The sequence below is a fragment of the Bidens hawaiensis genome, unplaced genomic scaffold (genome assembly GCF_021521415.1).
Source record: "Bidens hawaiensis isolate Kalapana, Puna unplaced genomic scaffold, B.hawaiensis_p1.1 tig00007270_1, whole genome shotgun sequence".
Taxonomy (NCBI): Eukaryota; Viridiplantae; Streptophyta; class Magnoliopsida; order Asterales; family Asteraceae; genus Bidens; species Bidens hawaiensis.
This window is the reverse complement of record NW_027491503.1, coordinates 810106-835566: the sequence shown is the minus strand read 5'-3', so window position 1 is coordinate 835566 and position 25461 is coordinate 810106. Positions and strand designations below refer to the sequence as shown.

General features: G+C 36.7%; 1 protein-coding gene across 1 annotated transcript; it reads left to right on the top strand.

Moving 5' to 3' along the window:
- Nucleotides 1-2144: 2144 nt before the first annotated feature.
- On the top strand, nt 2145-3440 carry LOC143634900 (ATP synthase gamma chain, chloroplastic-like). Its single transcript, XM_077102862.1, has one exon. The coding sequence runs from the start codon at nt 2154-2156 to the stop codon at nt 3231-3233; it is 1080 nt and encodes a 359-aa protein (XP_076958977.1). The 5' UTR covers nt 2145-2153; the 3' UTR covers nt 3234-3440.
- Nucleotides 3441-25461: the final 22021 nt, after the last annotated feature.

Below are 25461 nucleotides of genomic sequence, written 5' to 3'. Positions count from 1 at the left end.
ATTTCATAAAACAAGTTGACTCGTTTTAAAACAAGTAAAAGTTTGGGGTCGTATTCACCTTGTTTCTTTAGGATCGGCTTCACTCACCGTCCAAGGGTCTTTCCCTTTCTTTATCTCGCACCTATAGTACGAGTATAAATATTTGTTAGTAGGATACACGATCCGGCTTAAGACCTTTAGTCTTATATCTCAATCCTCGATTGAACCTTTAGTTCAATTCTTATTTACTTGAAAACCTTTAGTTTAAAAGTAACTTATAAACCTTTAGTTTATATTAAAAACCCGGCGTTTCTTCTTCTCCAAGAAACGTAATCTTTTTCTTTTATTATTTAAGAATACTCTTTATTCATTAAATAATATTTCATAACAAAGAATATTTACATATATACTTACACACATATATACGTATTCAACAATATTCATAATCATACTTTCATTCGTTTCTTTGTTATGTTTTCTTTTTCTTTTCTTTTATCGAGGTATCGAGTATATCCTCGACTTAAGGCTTAAGCCTTGAATATAGCATTAAATTATATTGAATTCGATATTACGCCTAACCTTAAGTGGCGTATAGAAACTCTAGGGACTCGAACAGCACTCCGACGCCAATTTTAACCCTCAAGTTTGGAATTTGACAATTTTAGTCCCTAGACTTTGAAAAGTTAATACTTTGAACTCGAAATTTTCACGTTGTTACAACCATAGTGCCCTTTTTCAATTAAATTATTAATTTTCATTTGTCATCTCCTAATTGGTTTCTATGTTTCTCACAAAAAAACCATTTTCTATTTAATCCTACCTCTCTAATCAATTACGACTAAGAATTTATTATTATCTTGGTAAATAAATTCTCACTTCATTAACGGAAAGACCAATGCATAGTGATGTTACTGAGGTACATGGTTTTAAACACAGAGTACAACGTAAGTGGCTACCTTTTTTTTCTTTTTTCTTATTTAATCTAGTGTTTCTTTATTTTGATTTAATTAACTTTTTCGGTAGTGAAATTATTATGGAATGAAAAGTTAAATTGTGCTTGAGCATTTGATATTAGAAGTCATTTTTTTTGGTTTTGAGGTTTGAGTTTATTATTATTATTATTATTATTATTATTATTTGGGTTTCTGGTTGTCCGGGTTTAAGCTCAAAAGAAATTGACCTAAGAACCAACCCAAAATATTTCTGTTTGTTCGGGTTGAACAGATCGGGTAAATTCGGGTTTAACCAATTAAAAAAAATATCCACCTTTAACAATATCATAAATTAAAAAACCATATTCCAAGTCATATAAAACCATAATATACAACCATATTCAACAATAACATATATTATTTAGCAAAACATGAAATTTATCATAGAAGCATGCATTAAACGGGATGAATGAGTGTTGTAGCATATTGATCAATACTTGTGTAGAATGAAGAAATTTGCTCAATACATATTGGTTTAAGTATTATACTATTTAAGGTTTGAATTGAAGATACATTCTCAACATGTCTTATGATATTTAATACATTGGGATGTAATAGATCCAATATTAATTGGAGTCCTGAGAATAGTCGAACAAGAATAAATAATGTCTCTGTTACTTCATCGCTAAACTACCCTATAAAAATTAGAGATACATGCATCGATGCACTATACTTTGGGTTATTTGGTCAACCCAAATACCGACCGAGTTTTTTATCTCGGGTCCGGGTTAAGAGTTTAATCAATTCAGGTGAATTCAGGTTGGGTTATATGGGTCTCGTGTCGCATTCGTTATTCGGATACGGTTAAAAAACACAGCCATTCCCATTACCCACCAAACTCATTTTCTAAAGCACAGAGATATCTTCAGACACCTTCTTCTCCTCTGAGCAGCCATTTTCATCTTCCTCAAATCAATTCTCTTATTATATGTTATCTACACATATCCAGATTCCAGGTTCCTCCTTTCGTTCTCTCTCTAGTATCATGCTCAACATTCAGCTCTTCCTTGTAATTTGTTTTATGCAATAATATAAAGATTAGGGTTAACTTGATTTAGGCCTTTTGTTTCTGTATAATATTAGGATTTGTTTTTCCATTTTTTTATTCATGTATCTAATCATTTTCTCATTTAAATTGTACCAGGAATTTAACAATATATTAATCTTTCTTTCAATATCAATATGTCTCAACTTAAACTCTCATCATTTGTATCTTCAAACCAACATTTTTACTACAACACCAATCACATACTCATTCAACATCATTCAAACCCACCAAATTCCCTCAATATCACTTGCAATCTCCGTGACCTTCGCCAACGAATCGCCACCGTTAAAAGCACGCAGAAAATAACCGAAGCCATGAAACTCGTGGCAGCGGCTAAAGTCAGGCGAGCCCAGGAAGCCGTAGTCAACTCCCGACCCTTCTCCGAATCGCTTGTTAATGTTCTTTACGACATCAACGGGCAAGCTCAGCTAGAAGACGTTGACATACCGTTGACTAACGTTAGACCGGTTAAAAGAGTCGCACTTGTTGTGATAACCGGAGACCGAGGCTTATGTGGCGGTTTCAACAACTTTGTTATTCGAAAAGCTGAGGCCCGAATCGCTGAGTTGCGGAATCTTGGTATAGATTACACGGTTATTAGTGTCGGGAAGAAGGGTAATTCTTATTTTGTGAAAAGACCGGTTTCGGTTGATAGGTTTATTGAAGGGGACGGGTTTCCGACTGCGAAAGACTCGCAAGTGATTGCTGACGATGTGTTTTCGTTGTTTGTAACCGAAGAAGTCGATAAAGTCGAGCTTTTGTACACAAAGTTTGTATCTTTAATCAAATCAAGTCCCGTGATCCAGACGTTGCTTCCGTTATCTTCGAAAGGGGAAGTTTGTGATGAAAATGGGAACTCGGTTGATGCAAGTGAAGATGAGTTTTTTAGGTTGACTTCAAAAGACGGGAAATTGGCGGTTGAGAGGGATAAAATGAGGGGTAAAAGTGTCTTTTTGGAGAATATGGAGTTTGAGCAAGACCCGGCTCAGATTCTTGATGCATTGATGCCCTTGTATTTGAATAATCAGATACTGAGGGCGTTACAGGAGTCGTTAGCGAGTAAGCTTGCTGCAAGAATGAATGCAATGAGTAATGCTACTGATAATGCGGTTGAGTTGACGAAGAGTCTTTCGAGTGTTTATAACCGTGAACGACAGTCGAAGATTACTAATGAAATATTGGAGATTGTTGCGGGAGCTGAAGCGCTTTTGTAGCTCAGTTGGTTGCTAATTGGATTCTGTTGTGTTTATTTGTTGTACCCTTGACTTGAGAGGTTTTTGTTAATCAGAAAAGAATGAGGTTTTAGGCGGTCTTCGGCTTCTTGTGTTGTATTCTTGATTTGTTTAATAGAATGAATATCATTTAATCTTTCGGTGGACCGCTGTGAATTTGAGTTTAATGGATTTTGATTCTCAGTTTGTTACAACACTGTATGTGCAGCAGAATTTGTGAGCCAAATCTTCATTGACAAATTTGTGAATTCAAAGGTACGTTTGCTTTTCTTCTGCAATATTTTATTCATACCAAATGCACCCCTCTAATTCAAATAAACATATCAGTTTATTTGCGTATGATTGATCAATTGAAAAATCTGTATTTAGTTTGCTTGCACACTAGGATTTAGGATTTGATAATATGATAGCCAGTGACACATTTTGGATTAATAATAATAATCTTTGCACATTTTGGATAATATGACTCCCTGCTTGCGGTGCGCGCATATAATGTATATATGTGTGAACCCTCGGGTGGGCAAAAGTGAAATTGCACTAATTTTGACGTTATTTTACTAATCTCGTGAAAATAACGTTAAAAGTGGCGGAAGGTTAATCAGGCATCATGTGGTGGCGTTGATAGCCGAAAGACAAGGTGCACGCATCAATCAGCCGGTGTCCCGATGATTGAGTGCTATGTGCCTTATGTCCAAGGCTTGATGCAAAACTACTATTGAGCCGGGGGTCTCACCGGAAGCAGCCTCTCTATCCCTATAGGGTAGAGGTAAGACTGTCTACATCTTACCCTCTTCAGACCCTACCATAGCTTTGCTATTGGTTGGATATACTGAGTACGATGATGATGATGATGATGATGATGATGATGATGATGATAATTATTCAAGTAGGCATTTTAGTTGATTCTTTAAACAACTTAGGGTGCACTTGCTTCATAATTAGTCAACCAGCATTGTGCGCTTAACCGACACATGTTGCGTTGCTGACACATGTTGCGTTAACTAGCGTTGGATGCACTATCGCCATTGGACGCGTAATCAATTATGAACTCGTTATTGGTGACATGTCGCCAGACGTGTTATTGGCGCCAGACTTGTTACTCAATCTTGGCATGTAATTAGTGCCGTGTTATTGGCGCCAAACTTGTTACTCAATCTTGGCATGTAATTAGTGCCTGACAACGAATGTGTGCCCTGCCTGACACGTTATCCTCTTCGGACACGTTTAGACACATTACTTACCCGTGCCATACACGTAGTCAACGACACCACACGTGTAATCGATGTCTGCTGCATTATTGGTTTCGGACCCGTTACTAGCATCGGGCGAAATAGTCAATCATCGTCATATTCGTTTAAATTTCAATTCCAATTTCTGTTCCTTCAAATTCCAATTTCTTTTGATAATTTTTAAAATGTCGTGAACCAAACGCATTAGTTAACAATAACCAACTTCACAAAGGTATTTAAGCATTAATCATTTAATCACTTGTATCAAAGCTAGATGACTTGATGGATTTAAGAATTAACAATCGATATTGGCCAGAACTCGTTTTAACCTAACTAAATTGATATTTTTTGAAATCGAATGTGCGCATTGACCTAAACTGAATCGATATTTTTTTAAAATCGAAATGTTTTAACACGAACACATTTCCCCACAATCCGTCTTGACCCGTTACCCAACCAGTTAAAACTTGCCTATTTAGTAGTGTTTAGTAGTAAGGTGCAACTACGCGTGCTTCTTTTAAAGCACCATTCTCTAGGATGAAAAAAAAGGTTTAAAACCAAAAGACAAAGTTTTCTTTTACTTCATGTTTAATATTCTCGTTTCATTCATTAAATATTTTTATTAGATAGTGATGGGACACGTGATGATGTGTAGATTTGCAAACAAAGAAAAACAGTGTAGATAAAGAAAGCAGGGGCCATGATTAATGATTTAGTACGCATGTCTTAGCCTAGGATGCTTCAAGTTATTTGTGGTCTTGTGTCGAGGCATGCGTCGAAACAATGTGACGCGAGGACCATGTAAGACATAAAAGAGATTCTACCGAATCAATACAAAATGGAAATTTGAAAACCAAGGACACATTACAACACAACTAGACAACTCTATCTACAAGGTTTACAACAATTCAAATATTTGACCCGTTTTGGTGCATCTGTTTTATCTCAAATATGCCCCTCCCGCAAAATGAACGGCTGTGGAAGATGGCCAGTCTTCGATAGAGTATGATAACAGTGTTTTAGTGGTGGTTTGGTTAAAGCATCGACGAGTTGATCAATATGAGTAACCCGTGTGGACCCATCTTGAACTTTTTCACGTGCAAATGGAAACCGAGTTCAAGGTGCTTCATGCGAGAGTGAAACTCGGTTGGTCGAGTATTGAGTGGCACTTAAGTTGTCACAATAGAAAGCCGTGGTTACATTAGACTTGCAGCCGCTAAAACCACTTTATGAACGTTGTGCTTGAAAAAGAAAACACATAAATACATTACGTGATGTGTCTAAACGTGTTTTAAATCATACCCACAATCCGAAAACGAGAAAAATCTAAACTTTATTGGAAAGTTAGTATTTTTACCTGGAGGCTGGAGCTATGGCTTAAAAGACTGTTTCTTGATTATTGGGAGTCCTTCCTTGTTAACTCGCTCACTACATGTTTATGATCGTTTGATTTATTGTCTTCAAGATCATTAAAGACGTTGTTAACAAACCGCGAGACAGATAACGATCGAGGACTAAATCCCATTTCTCGAAAGACAGAAATGACCCTTTCAAGTGTTCCCAAAGCTTGATTCAGACTTATTATTATTTCCTTTTTACCATCAACAAATAATGCGTTCCTAGTATTACTAATATTATTATTATTAACATGGTAATCATTATTTTCATGTGATCTCCCCGTCTCTTCAACTTCCTCTATTACACTAACGGCCCCCGAATCATTCTCTTCTTTCGTTTAGTACAATGCTCGTCAGGTTGACCAACTTTGACTGTTTCTTGTTCCAAAACCCCATCATCAATCTTGATTTCTTTGTGTTCCAAAACCCCATCAACAATCTTGATTCTTGTTCCAAAACCCCATCGACAATCTCGATTTGTTTTTTTTTTTCAAAAGGCCGTTTGAAAGTTTATTTTCAGTGTAAGGTGTGTCACGAATATGACCATAAAACGGCTCCTTTAAAACCGAGCTGAAATCTGCGTCACCTCTGGTCACCAGGGCCGTCTTTGAGGCATGGCAGGGTAGTCGACGGCCACAGGTCCGACAACCCGCTAGGCCTGAAATTTTTTTTTCCAAAAAAAATTATATGTATTTTTATCAAAAACATGTGTATAATCAATGTTTCAACACAATTACATAACCACTAGCTTGGTCTAATGGTAAAGGGGTATGACATCTAACCAAAAAGTTGTGGGTTCTAGTCTTATTTGAGACAATTTTAAGCTTATTTTTATACAAAATTTTTTACACAACTTAAATCATAATCAAATAAGCCCATTTATAATTAAATTTGTTTAGACCTAACAAAATGTTTCTTTTACTTACGACCCAAAAAAAAGTTTGTCTTTGGCCCAAAAATTTTTTCGTCTTTTCGGAGCCGGCCCTGCTGATCACATAGGCCACTTTCTGCAAAATAAGGTACAATTAGCATGAAAGACATGCAGTTTGACTTTTAAGCTCAAACCAGGTTATTTATAAATACAAAATCCATGCAATTTTTGTCAAACATATAACACTACATTTATTAGATTGTGGTACTTATTATATACTTCATTTTAGTTACCCAATCAGTAATAGAAAAGATTTAAAAATAGTATCAAGTTTGAGATTCAAAATAACACATTGACCTACAAAATCAAACATATGATATGTCATATGTGTGTGTGGTTTCTGTTTTGAAGTGATTTGAAACTACAACTTTTTATAAAGCTTAAAGCCGCTACCTATAATTTGCCTCGAAACAAAGTTGATTATCGTTGGTGGAACAAAGTCAAGTTTTGTATATCCGTGTTTGCAATCGTCCTGCAAACATTGAATTTTTCAAAACTTGTCTGAAATTTATTAATCAAATAACAAAATAAAACTAGTTTTTTACCTGAAGTAGCTGTAACTGGCACTCACTTTCTGCATAGCAACGCCTCCCACAACATCTATACTCGTCACATTTTCGACACTGGGTATACCATCTCTTGTGGACCCATGAGTGCTTTTGTCAATGTTCTCAATCTCAGGAATCTGAAGGGTATTTTAGTCAATTCACTAATAACCGATCAAACTAAATGTCTAGTGAGATATTACAACTTCATCCTTTCTTCCACATATGCAGAATTTTAGATTTCAATAACTCAATATACATAAATAATAATCGAATACAATGTTTTAATCGTTAATGGTTCGAGTAAATATACAAACCTTATTAGGATATTTATTCACCCATTCGGATGTATTTCACACATTCCGAATTCGTAATCTTAAATGTCGGGATATTAAACTGAGACAACCTAGTAACAAACAAAAGTCATAGTAACAAAAACACAAATACAATCTAACTATACTATTAAATCAATAGAATTTAAGTTAACTTGGCCTATTCCTATTGGTTGTTTCCTAAACTTTCCATCTATATCTACCACTTCTCTAATTTTCATTTATATAAAAGAAATCAAAATTAAATTAAAATAATCTACAATCAATTCTCTTTAATGATTAATAATTATAATTATTAATTATGAATTTCTATTATTTCTTTTATTATGTATTCATTTTTCATTATAACATAATTTAACCAAAAAACCCTAATCAGTTGTCTCCTCTTTCACGCCTCCATCCTCTTCCACCGATCTCAACCTTCAATTCATTTATCCTGCCAATTCACCGTCCACCATCGATGAAGCTTTGCACCAGCCGGACGTTTAATCTACACGATATATCGGCCTACCCATGACTGTGTTCACAATCCATCAACGTTACCACCGGTCACTTAAATCATTAGGTTTTATTTTTTGTATTTTGATTTAATGGAAACTATATTAATGGTAACAAATAAAAACGAAATTAGTAAGTTATTTTTGCACAACTTATATCAATTACTTAATTATTAATTTGTTGATTAATTATATTATGTTGACTTTTTTTTATAAATTTCAACCACATGATTAAGGTTTTAAATATATCATAATTTATTATAATTTTATATATACGGTAATTGATAATCAATTTTACATATACGGAATTATTGAATTGATGATTAATTGTATTAATGTTAATAAATAAATTAGTAAGTTATTTTTCTACATTAATAATTTAATGACGTATGTTGAAATTATGGTGTAGATTTAAAGATATCAATTTTAATTATTTTGTATTTATAATATAATTTAAGAACATTACATTAAAGTATTTCAAATTTTGAAAATCCCCTAATTAAATCTCCTAATTTTCGTACATAATCAATGCTAATTCAAAATTGTTGGTACATGTTTGTCAGTAGTTCATAGTCTAGTATTTGTTATCGAGTCTGTAATATAGTTAATGGTTTGTTTATGTTTTGTTTTGTAAACTAGCGAAGTTATCAGCAAGTTCGCTATGGCGAACTTGCTGATTTAGCGAGGTTACTGACAACTTCGCCAGTGGCGAAGTTGTCGTGTTTAAATACACTGTTTCAGCCGAAACAGAAGAGGACGTGAGTTAGGGTTTTTGGTTACGCTTTGTTTCGTTTTGTTCTCGGTAACAGTGACTTACTGTCACGTGTTTAGTTATTCAATATAACGTGTTTACCTTATAGCTCGTGTTCATTGTTCGTGTATTCAATCTCTACAATATCTACACTCGTACCTATATACGCAGGGATTCCGCACCTGCGTTGTTAGAGATTTCCCGTGTACGATCCGCGTTCAGGAACCTAACAATTGGTATCAGAGCCATCGGCTCGATTGTGAGGTTCGGGATTTCACGCGGGTGTAGATTTCGTTTAATTTCGGGTGTTACCGGGACGAGTTTTTGGTGTGTTTATTCATTCTAGCTTCCTACCAGTGTGTTTAAGCCTTTAAACCTTCAAAATTCTCGTTAAAATCCGAGTTTCAGATCTGAACTGTTCTTCGCGTTCATCGGGCGAAGTTGCTGAATTCAGGCGAAGTTGCCGTCACTGGAGATTAGGGTTTCGGCGAAGATATAAGGATTAGCGAAGTTAACTACAACTTCGCTTACCTCATAAGTTCGCCAAAGCGAAGTTATCCGTAACTTCGCTTACCACCCAACTTCGCTTACATCCTAAGTTCGCTCATTCTAAGCGAAGTTATTCTTAACTTCGCCAAGTCAAGCGAATTTAAGATCCAGCGAAGTTCTTGTTCAGCGAAGTTAACTTCCAGCGAAGTTATTCTTAACTTCGCCATCTGAGCTGTTTTAATATTTTTTTTTGTGTTTTTCAGGTTTTTCAGGTTTTCGCAAGGATGTCCGCGATTAACATCTCAGATTTAGTCAAGATGGAGGTAGAGGCGGGGTCAGCCACTAAGGCCCCGAGGTTGATGAAGGGAACGGACTTCGTGGCATGGAAGGACAGGTTCATCCAGTATATCAAATATCAGGACGCCAAGATGTGGGTGTGCATGCAGGATGGATATGTACCTCCAACCATGCAATACGAAGGACGTGATGTGGTGAAGAAGTACAGTAAGATGGATGACGAGGAGAAGAAAATGTATGAGGCTGAGAGTAAGGCCCATGCTGCTATTACTATGGCACTACCTCAAGAAGTTCTTCATACATTCCGAAAGTACACTTCTGCAAGAGAGCTCTGGGATGCTCTGGAAAACAGATTCGAGGGGAACATGGGTATACGTGCCTCAAAAATTAAACTTTTAAAAACCCAATTCTCCGTCTTCAAATATTTGAAGAATGAATCCTTAGATGATATTATCACCCGATACTATCACTTAATGACAGAGCTTAGCAACTATTCAATTGCCTATCGAGAGGAGGAGATCGTTGAAAAGCTTCTAGATGCTCTCCCACCGAAGTGGGAAATGTATACCGTGTTAATGAGGGAAGACAAAGACTTTCCTAACTGTGACTTAGAAACTGCAGTGAACAAGCTCAGAACGTATGAGCTAAATATGGTTCGAAAGGAGACACCCACAGACCAGATACAAGACCCTGGTATGTATGGTGCTAAAGTTAACTCAGGCTCAAGTTCAAGGCCTGAATCTGCTGCATTTTATTCGAAGGGGGAGTCAGGTTCTGACTCTGCACATGAAGGAAATGTTTCTGTGAACTCAAATGGGGACGTATGTTTTGTTGCTGGAGGATCTAGTGCTTCAAAGCCTCAATCCTCTACAAGTGGTTATTCAGCTGGTCCCACAAGCAATAATTACACCAAGATGCCTATGAGTGTAAAATCTGCTGAAGAGCAGTTTGCAGTCTACGCTTCATTTATTGCTTCATACGAGAATTATATCCAGGGGAAGATTGTGGACCCTGCCGTTCTTGATGAGGATTATGACCAGATTGATGCTGACGATTTGGAAGAAATGGATTTGCAATGGCAAATGGCAATGATCGTGAGACGGGTAAAACGTTTTATGAACAAAACAGGAAGAAAGTTTGTTGGTGGTAGGCCTGGATTTGACAAATCAAAAGTAAGGTGCTACAATTGTCAACAGTTCGGGCACTTTGCTAGGGAATGTAGGAATGAGAGAGTTGAACGGGGACAAGTTAGGCCTAACCAACACTCTGGAATTAACCGCGAGATCAATGCCATGTTAACTAGAGAGGCAGGAGAATACAACTGGAACCAACACTCAAGTGGTTTGGGTGAACAAGCACACATGGCTGAGACTGAAGCTGTAGAAGTTGAGAAGGTTGATGGAGAGAAGAAAGCAAATGAAGAAGAAACTGCTTTCATGGCGAACGATCAGGATGGTAGATCCAAGGTATGTCCCAAAATTATTTGTGCTAATTGTGAAAATTTGACTGAGCAACTAACCAATATAACTGATCAGTATGTCAAATTAGATGCTGAGTTTAAAACTGTTAAAGAAGATCACCATTTCATTAAAGCAAGAGAAAACAGTTATAAAGTTAAGATAAAGGCTTGTGAAAAAGACATTAAAAGTCTTAAAACTAAACTTGCTGAGAAAATAGAAATTATTGATCTTAGTTATGAGGTTTTGGAAGAAAAGACAAAATTGATTGCTGATAGAGATAAACAGATTGCTGACCACCAGGTAAAGGTGGTGGAACTGAACCGCAAACTTGAGCAGTTCAGAAACTCCTCGGCTATCCTTGATCACCTTGTGAGTGATCCAAGTACCTCTGCAAAGAGGGCAGGAATCGGATACCACGAGGTTCCACCACCCTTTAACCATAATTACACTTATAATCCAAGTGTTCAGAAATCTGTTGATTTTGAGATTGCTCAGTCAACCCCAATTAGAATTACTAGTGTCAAACCAAGTGTTAGCTGTGGCGAAACAAGTTCGCCTGTTTCTAGTGTGAATATTTCTGTATCAAGTCCAGTCTCATCAGATTCGGATATGTTGTCCGAATCTGGTCAGACAAAAGAAAAGGTAGAATTACCCACCAGTGGAGATAATGATAAAGTTTCTAAAAAGAGTTCTCCACTCAATCCGTACGTCCCACCTTATGTGAGACGAACGGCTGGTAATACTACCTCTACATCCAAACCAACATTTGACAAGAAAATGGAGAGTAGATGTTGCTTTAGATGTAACAGGTTAGGACATCTTGTTGCAGATTGTCCTTTGAAACCGAGATTTAGAGATGTGAAGCCAAATAAAAATGAGAATAAGCGTCATTTTATTCCAGCTAAAAATGAAAACTTTAAAAATTGCCAAAATGTAACGAATTCAAGTTTTCATAAAAACCAACCTCATTTTTACAACCAAACCACAAGAAATAACACTTTCTATCCTCAAAGGTTTGGAAGGCATTACACTCAATCTGCAGGGAGATTCCCTAACAGGACGTACAGAAATTATCCTGACGCTAACTTGAGAAAGCCAGGGTACGGGATGTATCGATCCAAGACCAACTGGTCTTGGGTCCCAAGATTCTAACTCATTGTTTTATTGTGCAGGAACAGTTGAACAGGGCTGCCAACAATCTTTGGATTGTAGATAGCGGCTGTTCCCGGCACATGACTGGCAACAAACACTTGTTGCAAGATTTAAAACCTGTTCATGGAGCTAGAGTTAGTTTTGCTGGTGAAAGCGGAGGAAGAATAACTGGGAGAGGAACAGTGTCGAATGGGAGAATGACACTTGAAAATGTAAATTTTGTGGAGGAATTAAAGCACAATCTGCTGAGTGTGTCGCAGATCTGTGATAAAGAATATACTGTCCATTTCACTAAGAATGAAGCAATTGTATTGAAGCCTGGTTTTCATATACCAGAAGAATGGATAGTAATGAAAGCTCCACGTGAAACGAATACATACGTGATGGATATGAGGTCTACTGAAATGGCCACCAGAGAATCCTGTTTAATGACAAAGGCAAGCGAATCAGAATCAGAGTTATGGCACAGGAGAATGGGACATATTCATCTTCGTAAGATGAACTTCATTGTCAAAAATGGGCTTGTGATGGGTGTTCCCTTAAAGAGTTTTAACTTTGAAGATAAATGCATAGCGTGCAAGAAGGGAAAACAACACAAGAAAAGCCATCTCACCAAGACGATCAACTCAATTGCTGGTACTCTAGAACTACTTCATATGGATCTCTTCGGTCCGGTGAATGTACAAAGTCTAGGCGGTACTTCTTACTGCTTGGTGATAACTGATGATTACTCACGATACTCGTGGGTATATTTTCTGAAAACGAAAGACGAGACGACTCAGATGGTGAAGAATCTAATTACAAAAGTCGAGAACGTCATGAGTAAATCAGTTAAATTCATCAGAAGCGACAATGGGACAGAGTTCAAGAACTTTGAGATGGAAATCTTTTGTCTTCAGAAGGGTATTGAGCATCAATATAGCGCTCCGTATACTCCACAACAGAACGGAGTAGCTGAAAGGAAGAACCGAACGTTGATTGAAGGAGCCAGAACTATGCTGGCCGACTCAAAGCTTCCTGTGATGTTCTGGGCTGAAGCAGTTGCTACAGCCTGCTATGTTCTGAATCGGGTGTTAACCGTTAAGAGACTTGGAAAAACTTGTTACGAGCTTATGCACGGAAGGAAGCCCAACTTGTGTGGTCTTGAACCTTTTGGGTCTCCTTGTTCGATTTTGAAGACTAACTTGAAATTTGGTGAAGTAGCCGATGAGGGAATTCTAGTCGGTTATGTTGTTGGGACTCCCAACAGACGGGTCTTCAATACGACAACTTGCAAGGTGGAGGTGGTTTGTAACACCGACATTACTAGTTATCAACCGCCAAAACCAAGCAATGGACCTGCTGAGCTTTTTGACTATGTTAAACTGTTTAAGTCGTTTAACGTACCTAATTTGGAAATTGCTGAAGAAGACGAAAGAGTTGTGACGAAGATGATATTTGATGAGGAAGAGGAGCTAGTGCAACATCAGATGACAGAAAAATCTCAGCCTTCCACATCAAACCCTATCGATACCCCTGCGGCCTCAACTGAAGATGAGTTTATTAATCCTTTTCACTCTCAGCCTGAAACTACCATAGATGAGATCTCTTCAAACTTGGAAGACAATTTACATGTCGGTGCTGTTCCGACCACGAGAATTCACAAAGATCACCCTTTGGAGAATGTTATAGGTGATGTGTCCTCGGGTGTACAAACCAGAAGTAGCCTGAATGAGCACACCTGTGTTTATTCAAGCATAAAAGAAACAGGTATAATGAATGAATGTTTGTACTCCTGCTTTATAAGCCAAATTGAACCGAAAAATTATCAAATGGCTTTGAAGGACAGCTCGTGGGTCGAAGCTATGCAAGAAGAGTTGGCTCAGTTCGGGAAAATGGAAGTTTGGACTTTGGTCGAAAAACCAAAGAATGTGCACGCTATAGGCACGAAATGGGTGTTCAAGTGCAAGAGAGATGAAAAGGGGATTATTGTGAGAAATAAGGCGAGGCTGGTTGTTAAAGGTTTTAATCAGCAAGAGGGTATTGACTACAATGAGGTTTTCGCTCCTGTTGCCCGGTTAGAAGCGATTCGATTGTTTTTGGCGTTTGCTGCTTTCAAAAAGATGAAGGTGTTTCAGTTGGATGTAAAGAGTGCGTTTCTTAACGGGAAAGTTGACGAGGTTGTGTATGTTGAGCAACCACCGGGTTTTCCTGACCCAGACTTTCCTGATCATGTATACAGGTTGAGCAAGGCGTTATATGGTTTACATCAGGCACCTCGTGCCTGGTATTCAACGTTATCGGACTACTTGCTGGAAAATGGTTTTGAAAGGGGTTTAATCGACAGTACGCTGTTTGTGAAGAGAGAAGGATGTGACTTCTTACTGGTTCAAGTCTACGTGGATGACATCATTTTTGCTGCATCAAGAATATCCATGTGTCAAGATTTTGAGGCTGTCATGAAGAAACGATTCGAGATGAGTGCTATGGGTGAACTAACTTTCTTTCTAGGATTGCAGGTTGATCAGAAGAAAGATGGAATGTTCATTCATCAAACAAAGTATGTTCATGATGTGCTGAAAAGATTCAAGATGGAGGACAGTTCTCCATATGACACTCCAATCTGCGTCAATCACAAATTGGGAGCTGAATCAGATGGTGACGCAGATGTGGACCCTACTCTGTATCGGGCGATAATAGGTTCTTTAATGTATTTAACTGCTTCTAGGCCTGATATAATGTTTTCTGTTTGTCTTTGTGCTCGCTTTCAGGCAAACCCAAAGGAATCTCACATGAAAGGTGTGAAGAGGATTTTGCGGTATCTCAAGGGCAAGCCGAAACTAGGATTGTGGTACCCAAAGGGAGGAGACGTTGAACTGGTGGCATATACTGATTCTGATTATGGAGGTTGTAATCAGAGTCGGAAGTCAACAACAGGAGGCTGTCAGTTTCTTGGAGGAAGATTAGTTTCCTGGCAGTGCAAGAAACAGACATCAGTCGCAATTTCAACTTGCGAAGCTGAATACATGGCAGCATCCAACTGCTGCTCTCAGGTTTTATGGATTCAGCAACAATTGCGCGACTATGGTCTGAATTTCTTACTCACTCCTATTTTAATTGATAACACTGCCGCCATCTCAGTAATTAACAATCCCGTGAAGCACAGTAAAACTAAGCATATTGACATTCGTCATCACTTCATACGGGATTGTGCTGAGAAGAAACTGATCAAGATCGAAAAAGTTGATACACTTGAAAATTTTGCTGACTTGTTTACAAAAGCGTTTGATAAATCCAGATTTCAAAACCTAATTGAACTAAATGGGATGATCAATCCCGAGTAACCATGTCTTTGTTTTTGATTTAAAAAAAAAAAAAAAAAAAAAAAAAAAAAAAAAAAAAAAAAATGAGTCTTTATTGCTTAAAATTAGTCGGTTACCTCGGTTTGATGGACATCTCCTCGGATATGTTTTGGTCCTTGTTTTCGACTTAGGAAATGAGGATAGCCATTAACCGGAAGACTGAAAGTAACTGGGGCAGTGTTGACATGTTTTTCTTTCAGTTGCTGAAAATTAGTCGGTCATTCTTAGTAAGAAGGACACATACTTGCATGTGGTCGGTCCAGCTGATCCAATGGATCTTCAGGATAGCCGTTTACCTGATAACTTTGACATGATTGGGGCAATTGAATTCAATACTTTATTTTGGGAAATGAAATTACTTTTCAAGTCTATTACTTCGTAAGAAGTTCTTTGCTGTGTTTAAAAGAAAATTGATCCACCCTTGGAAAATGATATGTATACTGACTATGTGTGCCTAACTAGTGAAGTTATTAAGCTTAAAAGGCTTTAGAACAGTCATTGTATGTCATGGTAATTTTAATGGTGCGTAAAAGTGTATGTGATACTAACCTAAATTTACTCGAATTTAATGTGGAAACTCCTTAAGAGTTTTGCATGTCTTCATACACATCTTTTCGAAGGATAGGCAGAAAAGCAACTACCCAGTCATACACGAGCCCGTGAGTGTTCTGATTCCCGTGAAGAAAGCATTTCAAGACACTGCAGTGATCCAGATTCGGGACTTGCAGTAGTTTAGTACTCCGATGAAAACTCTTATGTGTGATTAAAAAAAAAAAAAAAAAAAAAAAAAAAAAAAAAAAAAAAAAAAAAAATGTACTTATGAGAAGTAGTGACAATAAACACGAGAACCGACACTTCTCAAGATTTCTCAAGTTTGGAGTAAGAAGAAAACGGGAAGCAGACAACGAGTATCTACAAGTTAATCAGACACTATGGGTCGAAGTCAATTCGGGGTGACTTGGGTATAGCCAAATACGCTTTGAGAATAGATAGAAGGCATCATTACCTCTGAATTGTTGCCAACTTAAATTTTTGAGCTTAACTGAACCTTAATCCGTATCACAGAAACAATGAAAACCATTTAAGTTATTACATGCTTACAACCTGTTTCTCTATGTCATAATACAGCCAAACACGGATCCAAGTGACAGTCACATAGTTAGTATGATTCCTGTTCGGATCTTTTCTAAAACGGAGTGGTCCCTGACTAGACTGAAATTTGATCCCTTATTTCGTTAAAATTTTATAAGTATTTTCTGTTTTTGTTGTTATATTTTTATTGTTGGTTACTGGGTCTTGATCATTTTTGTTTAACTCTTTTTGGTAACTTATAAGATATATTCAAGTTTTTTCAAACTGAAAGGGCTGTTTTTGTAATTATCGGGCGAAGTTGTTGAATCGGCGAAGTTGTACTTAACTTCGCTTAGGCGAAGTTAAGAATAACTTCGCCTGAACCAACTCAGCCCTATAAAAGGGGTTTTCTACAGTAAAATTTTTTATTAACTTTTTTTTTTTTCGGCGAACTTAACCCTTAAATTTTTCCGGCGATCTTAGTTTTCAATTTCGATTTCGATCTTGTGTTCCTGTGTTTTCTACTTTACTTGTGGTATGTGTTGTCAAAACATCCTTTCATTCTCTTTATAATTTTATCCGGTTCGAGACCTCGGGTCGTCTGTTGTCACTTCTGCTGCTGTGCCAGCTACTTCATCGCAGGCTGTGTCTGCTGCTGCAAACATTGATCTGGATGCTGCCTTCAGTGGACACGGTCTGTTCGATATGGATCTCTCGGGTTCTCAGATTTTGGGTACTACCTCAGCGGCTACTTCGGTAGCTGAAACCGAGCTGGATGAAACATTTGCTGAGGCCAGACGGTTGTTGGTGACTCGGGAGAGGATATCGGGTAAGCGGCCGAGGGCTGTGGATGAGGATGAAGATGATGAAGATGAGGAAGAGGCAGTCCGACTTGTGCTGAAACGCTCACGTCGAGAACGACAAGGTATGGCCACTGGAGCGGGGGAGACTTCAAGGTTCGTACGATTTGCTCCGCCTGCCTTGTCAGGTATGTCTCTATTGCCTACTACTGCACAGGTTACTACGGTCGAGGCGTCGGCACCAGCAGTTGTGTCGCTACCACCCCAACTGGTTGATCCCCCGGTGGTAGTTGCACGCTTCGTCGACTCAACAATTACAACAACTGCAGGGTTACCTAGTGTACCACCTGCGGTCACTTCAGCTGCTACTTTTCCACCAACTCCATCGCCTGCTTCAGACTCTGAACGGATTGCTTCGCTGGAGCGTATTGTTGCTGAACAATCGAAGACCATTGACCGCCTGGTGGAAGCCAATCAAATCCAAGCCGCCCTCCTGGTAGAACACGGACGAACTATCGATGCCTTCAAGGAATTCTTGGCATCTCAGGGGGAGACGACTTGCAGGGGCGATGAGTTGAGGACAAAGAGACGACAAGATCATGACGATGATCCCAACGCACCTTCGGGTGCAGGTGGTGAGCTGCCAAGAACCTCTCAGGATCTTGGGGCTTCCACAGCTGAGGGGGAGTCAACTGATGCAGCGGGTGATGATGTTGTGGATGTTGATGACGATGCTGATGTTGAAGACGTCATCGATGCTTTGAAGGAGTTAGATGAGGAGGAGGTTGATGACTTTGTGAATGATGATGACGATGATGTGTTGCCCGTGGAGGAAATTGAAAGGATTGGAGAAAATATTGATGTGGTGAATGTGTTGGAAGAAGGAGAGATCGTGGATGACGCAGTGGAACATGAGATTCCAGCTGTTGAAAGAGCAGATTTGGGAGATGAGAATGTGGTAGATGATACGGTATGGGAGGAGCAACCAAATTGGAAAGAAGGGTGTGCTCAATGGTTTGTTAAAACTAAGAAGCCTGCAGTGCCAACAATGTTTAGAAAGACGTATAATATAAAGGGCTATGCAGAGTCGAAGAAAGGTATTATATGCTGGTTGTACGACAAAGAGTTGAAATTATTTGTGATCAAAAGGTACGACGGCATTCAATACTTTAAAAGATTATTGAGATCTCTAAACTCCCTACCGGAATGCGAGGTGAAAGAGTTAGCAAGACTGGGGCTAATTAACAGAAGTAACGATAATATGGCGAGAATTATTGAAAAGATCGTCTGGAAAGAAGCCATCAAAGACAAAGAGTTTGAACTGCTAAAGCCTCAGAAAGGAAGATTGATAGAAGATAAAGATAGGGGAATGAGGGCTGACGGAAAACCATGGATGGTTATGAAGTATAAACCAGTCCGACATCTGAAGGAAGTACCAATGAGAGTCATGCCCAAGAATGTCCTAACAGATCTGAAATGGTGGTATGTGGATTGCGAGACAGCTGAGGCGGTTATGGAAGATGAGGACGAACAAGAAGTTCTTCGGGTTTATGACCCGATGCATCTTGTTAATCTATCGCAGGCTGATCTGGAAGTGCTGAACAACAAGAAGATCTTCTACATTCCTGCTTGGAAGGATCAAGCGAGGAAATATCAAGGAGTTGTGTCGGTTTGTGTGAGAGAAGGGGCGCACGCGTGAAAGTGCAAGATTACAAGACTCAGAGATCAAGATATGAAGCTACTGCCAAGGGGGAGTCTGTTGGTACATGTTTGTCAGTAGTTCATAGTCTAGTATTTGTTATCGAGTCTGTAATATAGTTAATGGTTTGTTTATGTTTTGTTTTGTAAACTAGCGAAGTTATCAGCAAGTTCGCTATGGCGAACTTGCTGATTTAGCGAGGTTACTGACAACTTCGCCAGTGGCGAAGTTGTCGTGTTTAAATACACTGTTTCAGCCGAAACAGAAGAGGACGTGAGTTAGGGTTTTTGGTTACGCTTTGTTTCGTTTTGTTCTCGGTAACAGTGACTTACTGTCACGTGTTTAGTTATTCAATATAACGTGTTTACCTTATAGCTCGTGTTCATTGTTCGTGTATTCAATCTCTACAATATCTACACTCGTACCTATATACGCAGGGATTCCGCACCTGCGTTGTTAGAGATTTCCCGTGTACGATCCGCGTTCAGGAACCTAACAAAAATACCTAATTTTATGTTTTTAATTAATTACATTTATACCTTCTTTCTTTATTCAACTCTCCAAAAATTCAATCATTTACTACTTATGTATAAATACTATGACTTTGATACAAGAATTCTTACACTATCACACCATATTTAACATAAACGAATTTGTTTGTTTGTAAGGTTTATATTTTTGCCGTGCTTATATAATTCATTATGTTTTTTAGTTTTTTGGTTAAAAGTGTTATTGTTCTGAAATTAATAATTTGTTTATTTTTAATTTGTCGCCACTAGGAAGATGGAGCCGAAAAACATCACAATGTTAAACCAGTTGGATGTGCTAAATAGTGACCGTGTCCTCAAGGTGCGTATTTTAAAACTATGGCGTCTCAAGGACAATTCAAAGCCCGGGGAAGATTGGTCGATAGAAATGATTTTGCAAGACAAAATGGTATTGTTACACATTCATTAATTTTACTATATTATTCATACAATTTTGTACTAATGTTAATAATAAGAAACTGTCATTCATATTGAAACGAAGACAGTTTCCTGTTGCGGATTGTTTTGCAATAACCATTAATAAAATTCAAGGCCAATCACTAGCAAGAGTTAGCATATACCTGCGAGAACCGATGTCTACACATGGTCAACTATATATGGCTTTATCACCAGTGAAGAGTAGAGACGGTGTTAAAATGCTTATATTAGACAAAGGAGGTAAAATTACAAATAAAACTACAAATGTGGTTTATAAGGAACTATTTACTAATTTATAATTGTAAAATGGATGTTATTTTAGTTGAATGTTATATTTTTACATGATTTATATATCAATTGATGCTAGAGACGTGTGGATGTTACATGATTTTTATTTTTCCACCTGTGACGCCCATGGGTAAATAACCTAGTTGCTTAATAAATATAAATCAAAAACTCACTACACATAGCCTGAGTAATGTATGAAAGGGGGTAATGGTGGGCCCCTCCCTATACATCACCCGACAATCTTCATTATCGTTTTTATCTGTTTACAAGATTAGTAAACTTGATTATCATAAGAGATTATTATAAAATTGAACTCTGGCATAAATAATAATATAACATACTTTCCAACCACCATGTGGTGTCTTGTTAGCTTTTAACAATGGTTCGAAGTGTAACAGTGGTTTAGTTTGGTCTGGTGTTTTTTTTGGTATTTTTGGTGGTTGTTTGGTTTTGTGTTTTCTTACTGTAATGGTTGTTTACATAAATTTTAGTTGGTCTTTAAAAAAAGACAGAAATTTAGAGAATTTAGTGGTGTCAATGAAAGACACGTGGCAAAATTTGTATTTTGTTTATTAGAGCACCTATAACAAGGTGAATTCTTCAAGTTTTGAATCATGTGACACCAAGCAAACTAGATGATTAAGGACTTCATCAATTATAGAGCAAAGTTTGTGAGTTAAAATTTGTATAACTAAACTTAATTCAAACTTCTAGGGTGGGTCTCAATGTCAATTTCTCTCACATACTCGTATACATATTATATATACATATACTAGGGTATAGCCCGTGTTACACACGGGTGTTAAAACATGTCAACAAACATAATAAATTTAAACAACAAATTCAAGCAACACAATACTTCTTCAAACTTTCGGACCAAAACGTTAACCAATTACATTGTCTAGATATTAAAAGTTAAAATACAATACATTAATGTACATCGAACAACCAAAAAACATCAACAAAAGACATAAACATGTTATTTCATATTAAACCACCATCAACTTCTTCAAACATTCTACCAAAAGAAAATCATTTTGCTTCACCACCTAAAAATATAATAAAACAATAGCATCCAAATTAAATATACCATAATCACATATTTAATAATGAGTAACATTTGAACATTAATAAAGTTGTTTTTATTAAATTTTTGTTTTTATTAAAACAAATAACATACAACAACAAATAAAGTAAAATGACAACATAAAACATCTTTCTAACTTAAACCATTAAACCAAAAAGATATATCAATAAAAACCTTTTTTGGCCGTCATTTTATACCTAACAAATTTGATACTCTATTAAAATAACCCGTTTTGAAATATTTTCAAAATAGTTACAAAATATAAAAAAAAATTGGAATTAGTCAACTTCAAAAAATTATGAAATTCTTTTTGATTTTTGACCAATCTTGCAACAAACTTTTAAATCACTGACATTAATATTTTGTTAAACTTGGAAAACTTGAAAACGTTTTACAATAAATGAATTTTCAAATAACTTTGGAAAGATTAAAAAAATTTATGTTGACTTTGAAATTAATTAAAGGTGAAAAAATATGATAAAAAATCAATGAAAACAATATACATCAAATATTTTTAATATTCTTTGAAAACATTATGAAGACTTAGACTATTAAATTGTTTAGATGTTGATGGGTGTCGAATCCAGCAAAATAAATAAACCAACTTAACACACTAAAATAGTATGAGCAAAAGTAAGGTTCGTGTACTCAGGGATACATATCAATTTTATTATACCAAAACATTTTCAGTTTGCACCAATCAGCCGGCGTCCCAATGATTGAGTGCTATGTGCCTTATGTAATATGTCCAAGGCTTGATGCAAAACTACTATCGAGCCGGGGGTCTCACCGGAAGCAGCCTCTCTATCCCCATGGGGTAGAGGTAAGGCTGTCAACATCTTACCCTCCTCAGACCCTACCATAGCTTTGCTATTGGTGGGATATACTGAGTACGATGATGATGATGATGATGATGAAAACATTTTCAGTTCAACACGATTGTTTTAAAAGGGGGTTTTGATTTAAACTTGAAATTGATGAAAACAAAATATTTTAAAAATATGAACTCAGATATGTAAAAACTAATTCCAACACTAAGGCAATTACTTGACTTAATTCTAGCTTATGATCATTAACAATTATGGTGCAATGATTTTTAGTCAAATGGTTTGTATCAATACTAGACGTCATGCCGTTCGGGCATCCACTCTATCTAATGTCTAACCACACGCCGTTCGGTGATTAGAGCCAACCCGCTACTCCAAGCTCGCGTCGTTCGGATCTTAGTGTGCGGGTTGCGTGATAGAAGTATTGATTACCATCAAACACACACGCCGTTCGGTATGTTTAATTATTTTGTTTAATTCTATAATGATTTTGGGTTCGTAGACAAACACAAAATATTATTTGTTCCTTTTACCAAAACTTAAAAACTGATTAGGGTTTTAAATATTGATGAACTTTATTAGAAATATTAACAAGGTGATCAAGTTTATTAACAATCTAATATACACCGGAATGGAAACGGGTTTAAACACAAGAATCAAACAAACAAATCACATAGTTGTTTCACATAAGTTTCGAATCAAAGTATTGAAATTATATTAATTTAGCCGAACATGGTGGCTAAATCAACCAAAGTAAATGAAAAGGAAAGCATATACTCAAAGCTTACTAAACAAAAGCCAAAAAGTCCTTGTTGCTTTCCTTTTTGCTGCTCGTCGTGCTCTCCAGGAGGAAGAAAAAACTCCATCAAAAAGTTGTTGACCCCTCCTTTAAAGCCTCAATTCATCGTCACATTTATCCATTGGCAATGCTTGCGGTGCGCGCATATAAAGTATATATGTGTGAACCCTCGGGTGGGCAAAAGTAAAATTGCACTAATTTTGACGTTATTTTACCAATCTCGTGAAAATAACGTTAAAGGTGGCGGAAGGTTAATCAGGCATCATGTGGTGGCGTTGATAGCCGAAAGACAAGGGCACATGCACCAATCAGCCGGTGTCCCTGATGATTGAGTGCTATGTGCCTTATGTCCAAGGCTTGATGCAAAACTACTATCGAGCCGGGGGTCTCACCGGAAGCAGCCTCTCTATCCCTATGGGATAGAGGTAAGGCTGTCTACATCTTACCCTCCTCAGACCTTACCATAGCATTGTATTGGTGGGATATACTGAGTACGACGATGATGATGATTTATCCATTGGCCCAACTCCTTTTTAAAATTCAAATGTTTCTTTCTATATCCCAATTAAAAGTGTCTTGTTCTTAAAAGGTCACATGGGAATTTATGAGATATCTTTGAAGTTCACAAATATATATATATATATATATATATATATATATATATATATATATTTCTTCAATATAGGACTCTTAACTTCAAGCTTCAACAACTCATGAAATGTGGTCCAAGAATAACCGATTTTTAATAACTCCTTCCAACGTCCATCGTCATCTTTTGTGACCGCTCCGCACCTACAATAACAAAACAATCCAAAGTAGACTCCATTCCACCCAATCTTATATTTACAACTTAACATGGCATATGTATGATAAATGCATTATATATGGCAAAAATGAGTGGTTAAAATGTTATAAAAACATGCCAAAAAATGTTACTAACAGATGTTATAATTAGAAGATTATATTATGTTTAAAAAACTTATTTAGTTAAAATGAGTAAAAATATAATACGTGTTTATTATACATTATTGGGAAATTTAGTGACATTAATATTTTGTGAACAAAAATTCAAAAAAAAAAAATTTGAACATACATAACCAAATTTAAAACGGTGAATATAAAAAGAAAAATTATGTTTCGGGTGTAGAATCTCATAATCAGTTGAATCTACTATAAATAATAACAATAAGAAAATAATATGTGATTAATTTAATTTTTGAAAAACAAAATGAAATGTATATTAATAATTCGTTGAAAAAATTACATGGTTGTAGCGAAAATATTGAAATTTGGATGTAGTTATGATGGAATATCAATGAAGAATATGATATCGAATGGTAAACTTATAAGTGACCAAAATTTAAATTTAAATTTGGTCTTCCATGTACGGATAGAAATAATTTGAAATATCTTGATTCATGGGAATAATAATATTAATAAACTAGGTTATTGACCCGTGTACGACACGGGTGGAAATATATAAATCGTTAAACAACAACACTCGAGGAGACAATAACATGATATATAGTTGTTAATATAACATATTATAAAAAAAAGATACTTCAACATACGTACAACCAAAATAACATTGTTTCTACAAATACTATTTACATAATACGAAATTGAAAATGATAATTTCATAAACAACAAAATAACATTAGTTTTACAATTCTTTTATAGATAACAAAAACTTGAAAACTAAAATTTCATAAATAACTTCATATATTACTAAACAGTTCCTTATAAACGACATGTGTAGTTTTATTTGTAACTTTACCCTCCTTATCTAAGATAAGTATTTTAACTCCGACTCTACTCTTCACTCGGGATAAAGCCACATATAGCTGACCATGTGTAAACATGGGCTGTCGAAGATATATTCCAACTTTTGCTAGTGACTGCCCTTGACTTTTGTTAATTGTCATTGCAAAACAAACCGATACAGGAAACTGTCTTCGTTTCAACTTGATTGGCAATTTTTTATCTGTAGGAGTTAGAGTACTACGGGTTATATAAGTACGATGACCAATGTTAGTACCCGAAATAACCTTTACTTCGATAAAACGCCTCCCCAATTGAATAACCTGTAATCGAGTTCCGTTACATAAACCATTTTTCTGATCAATATTCCTTAGTAACATTATAGGAATACCAACTTTTAGAATCAATTTATGATTAGGCATACCAGACATCTTTAAACCATTTAGAAAATCTGGTGAGTGAAATGCTGGATCGAAACCAGGCCCAACACTT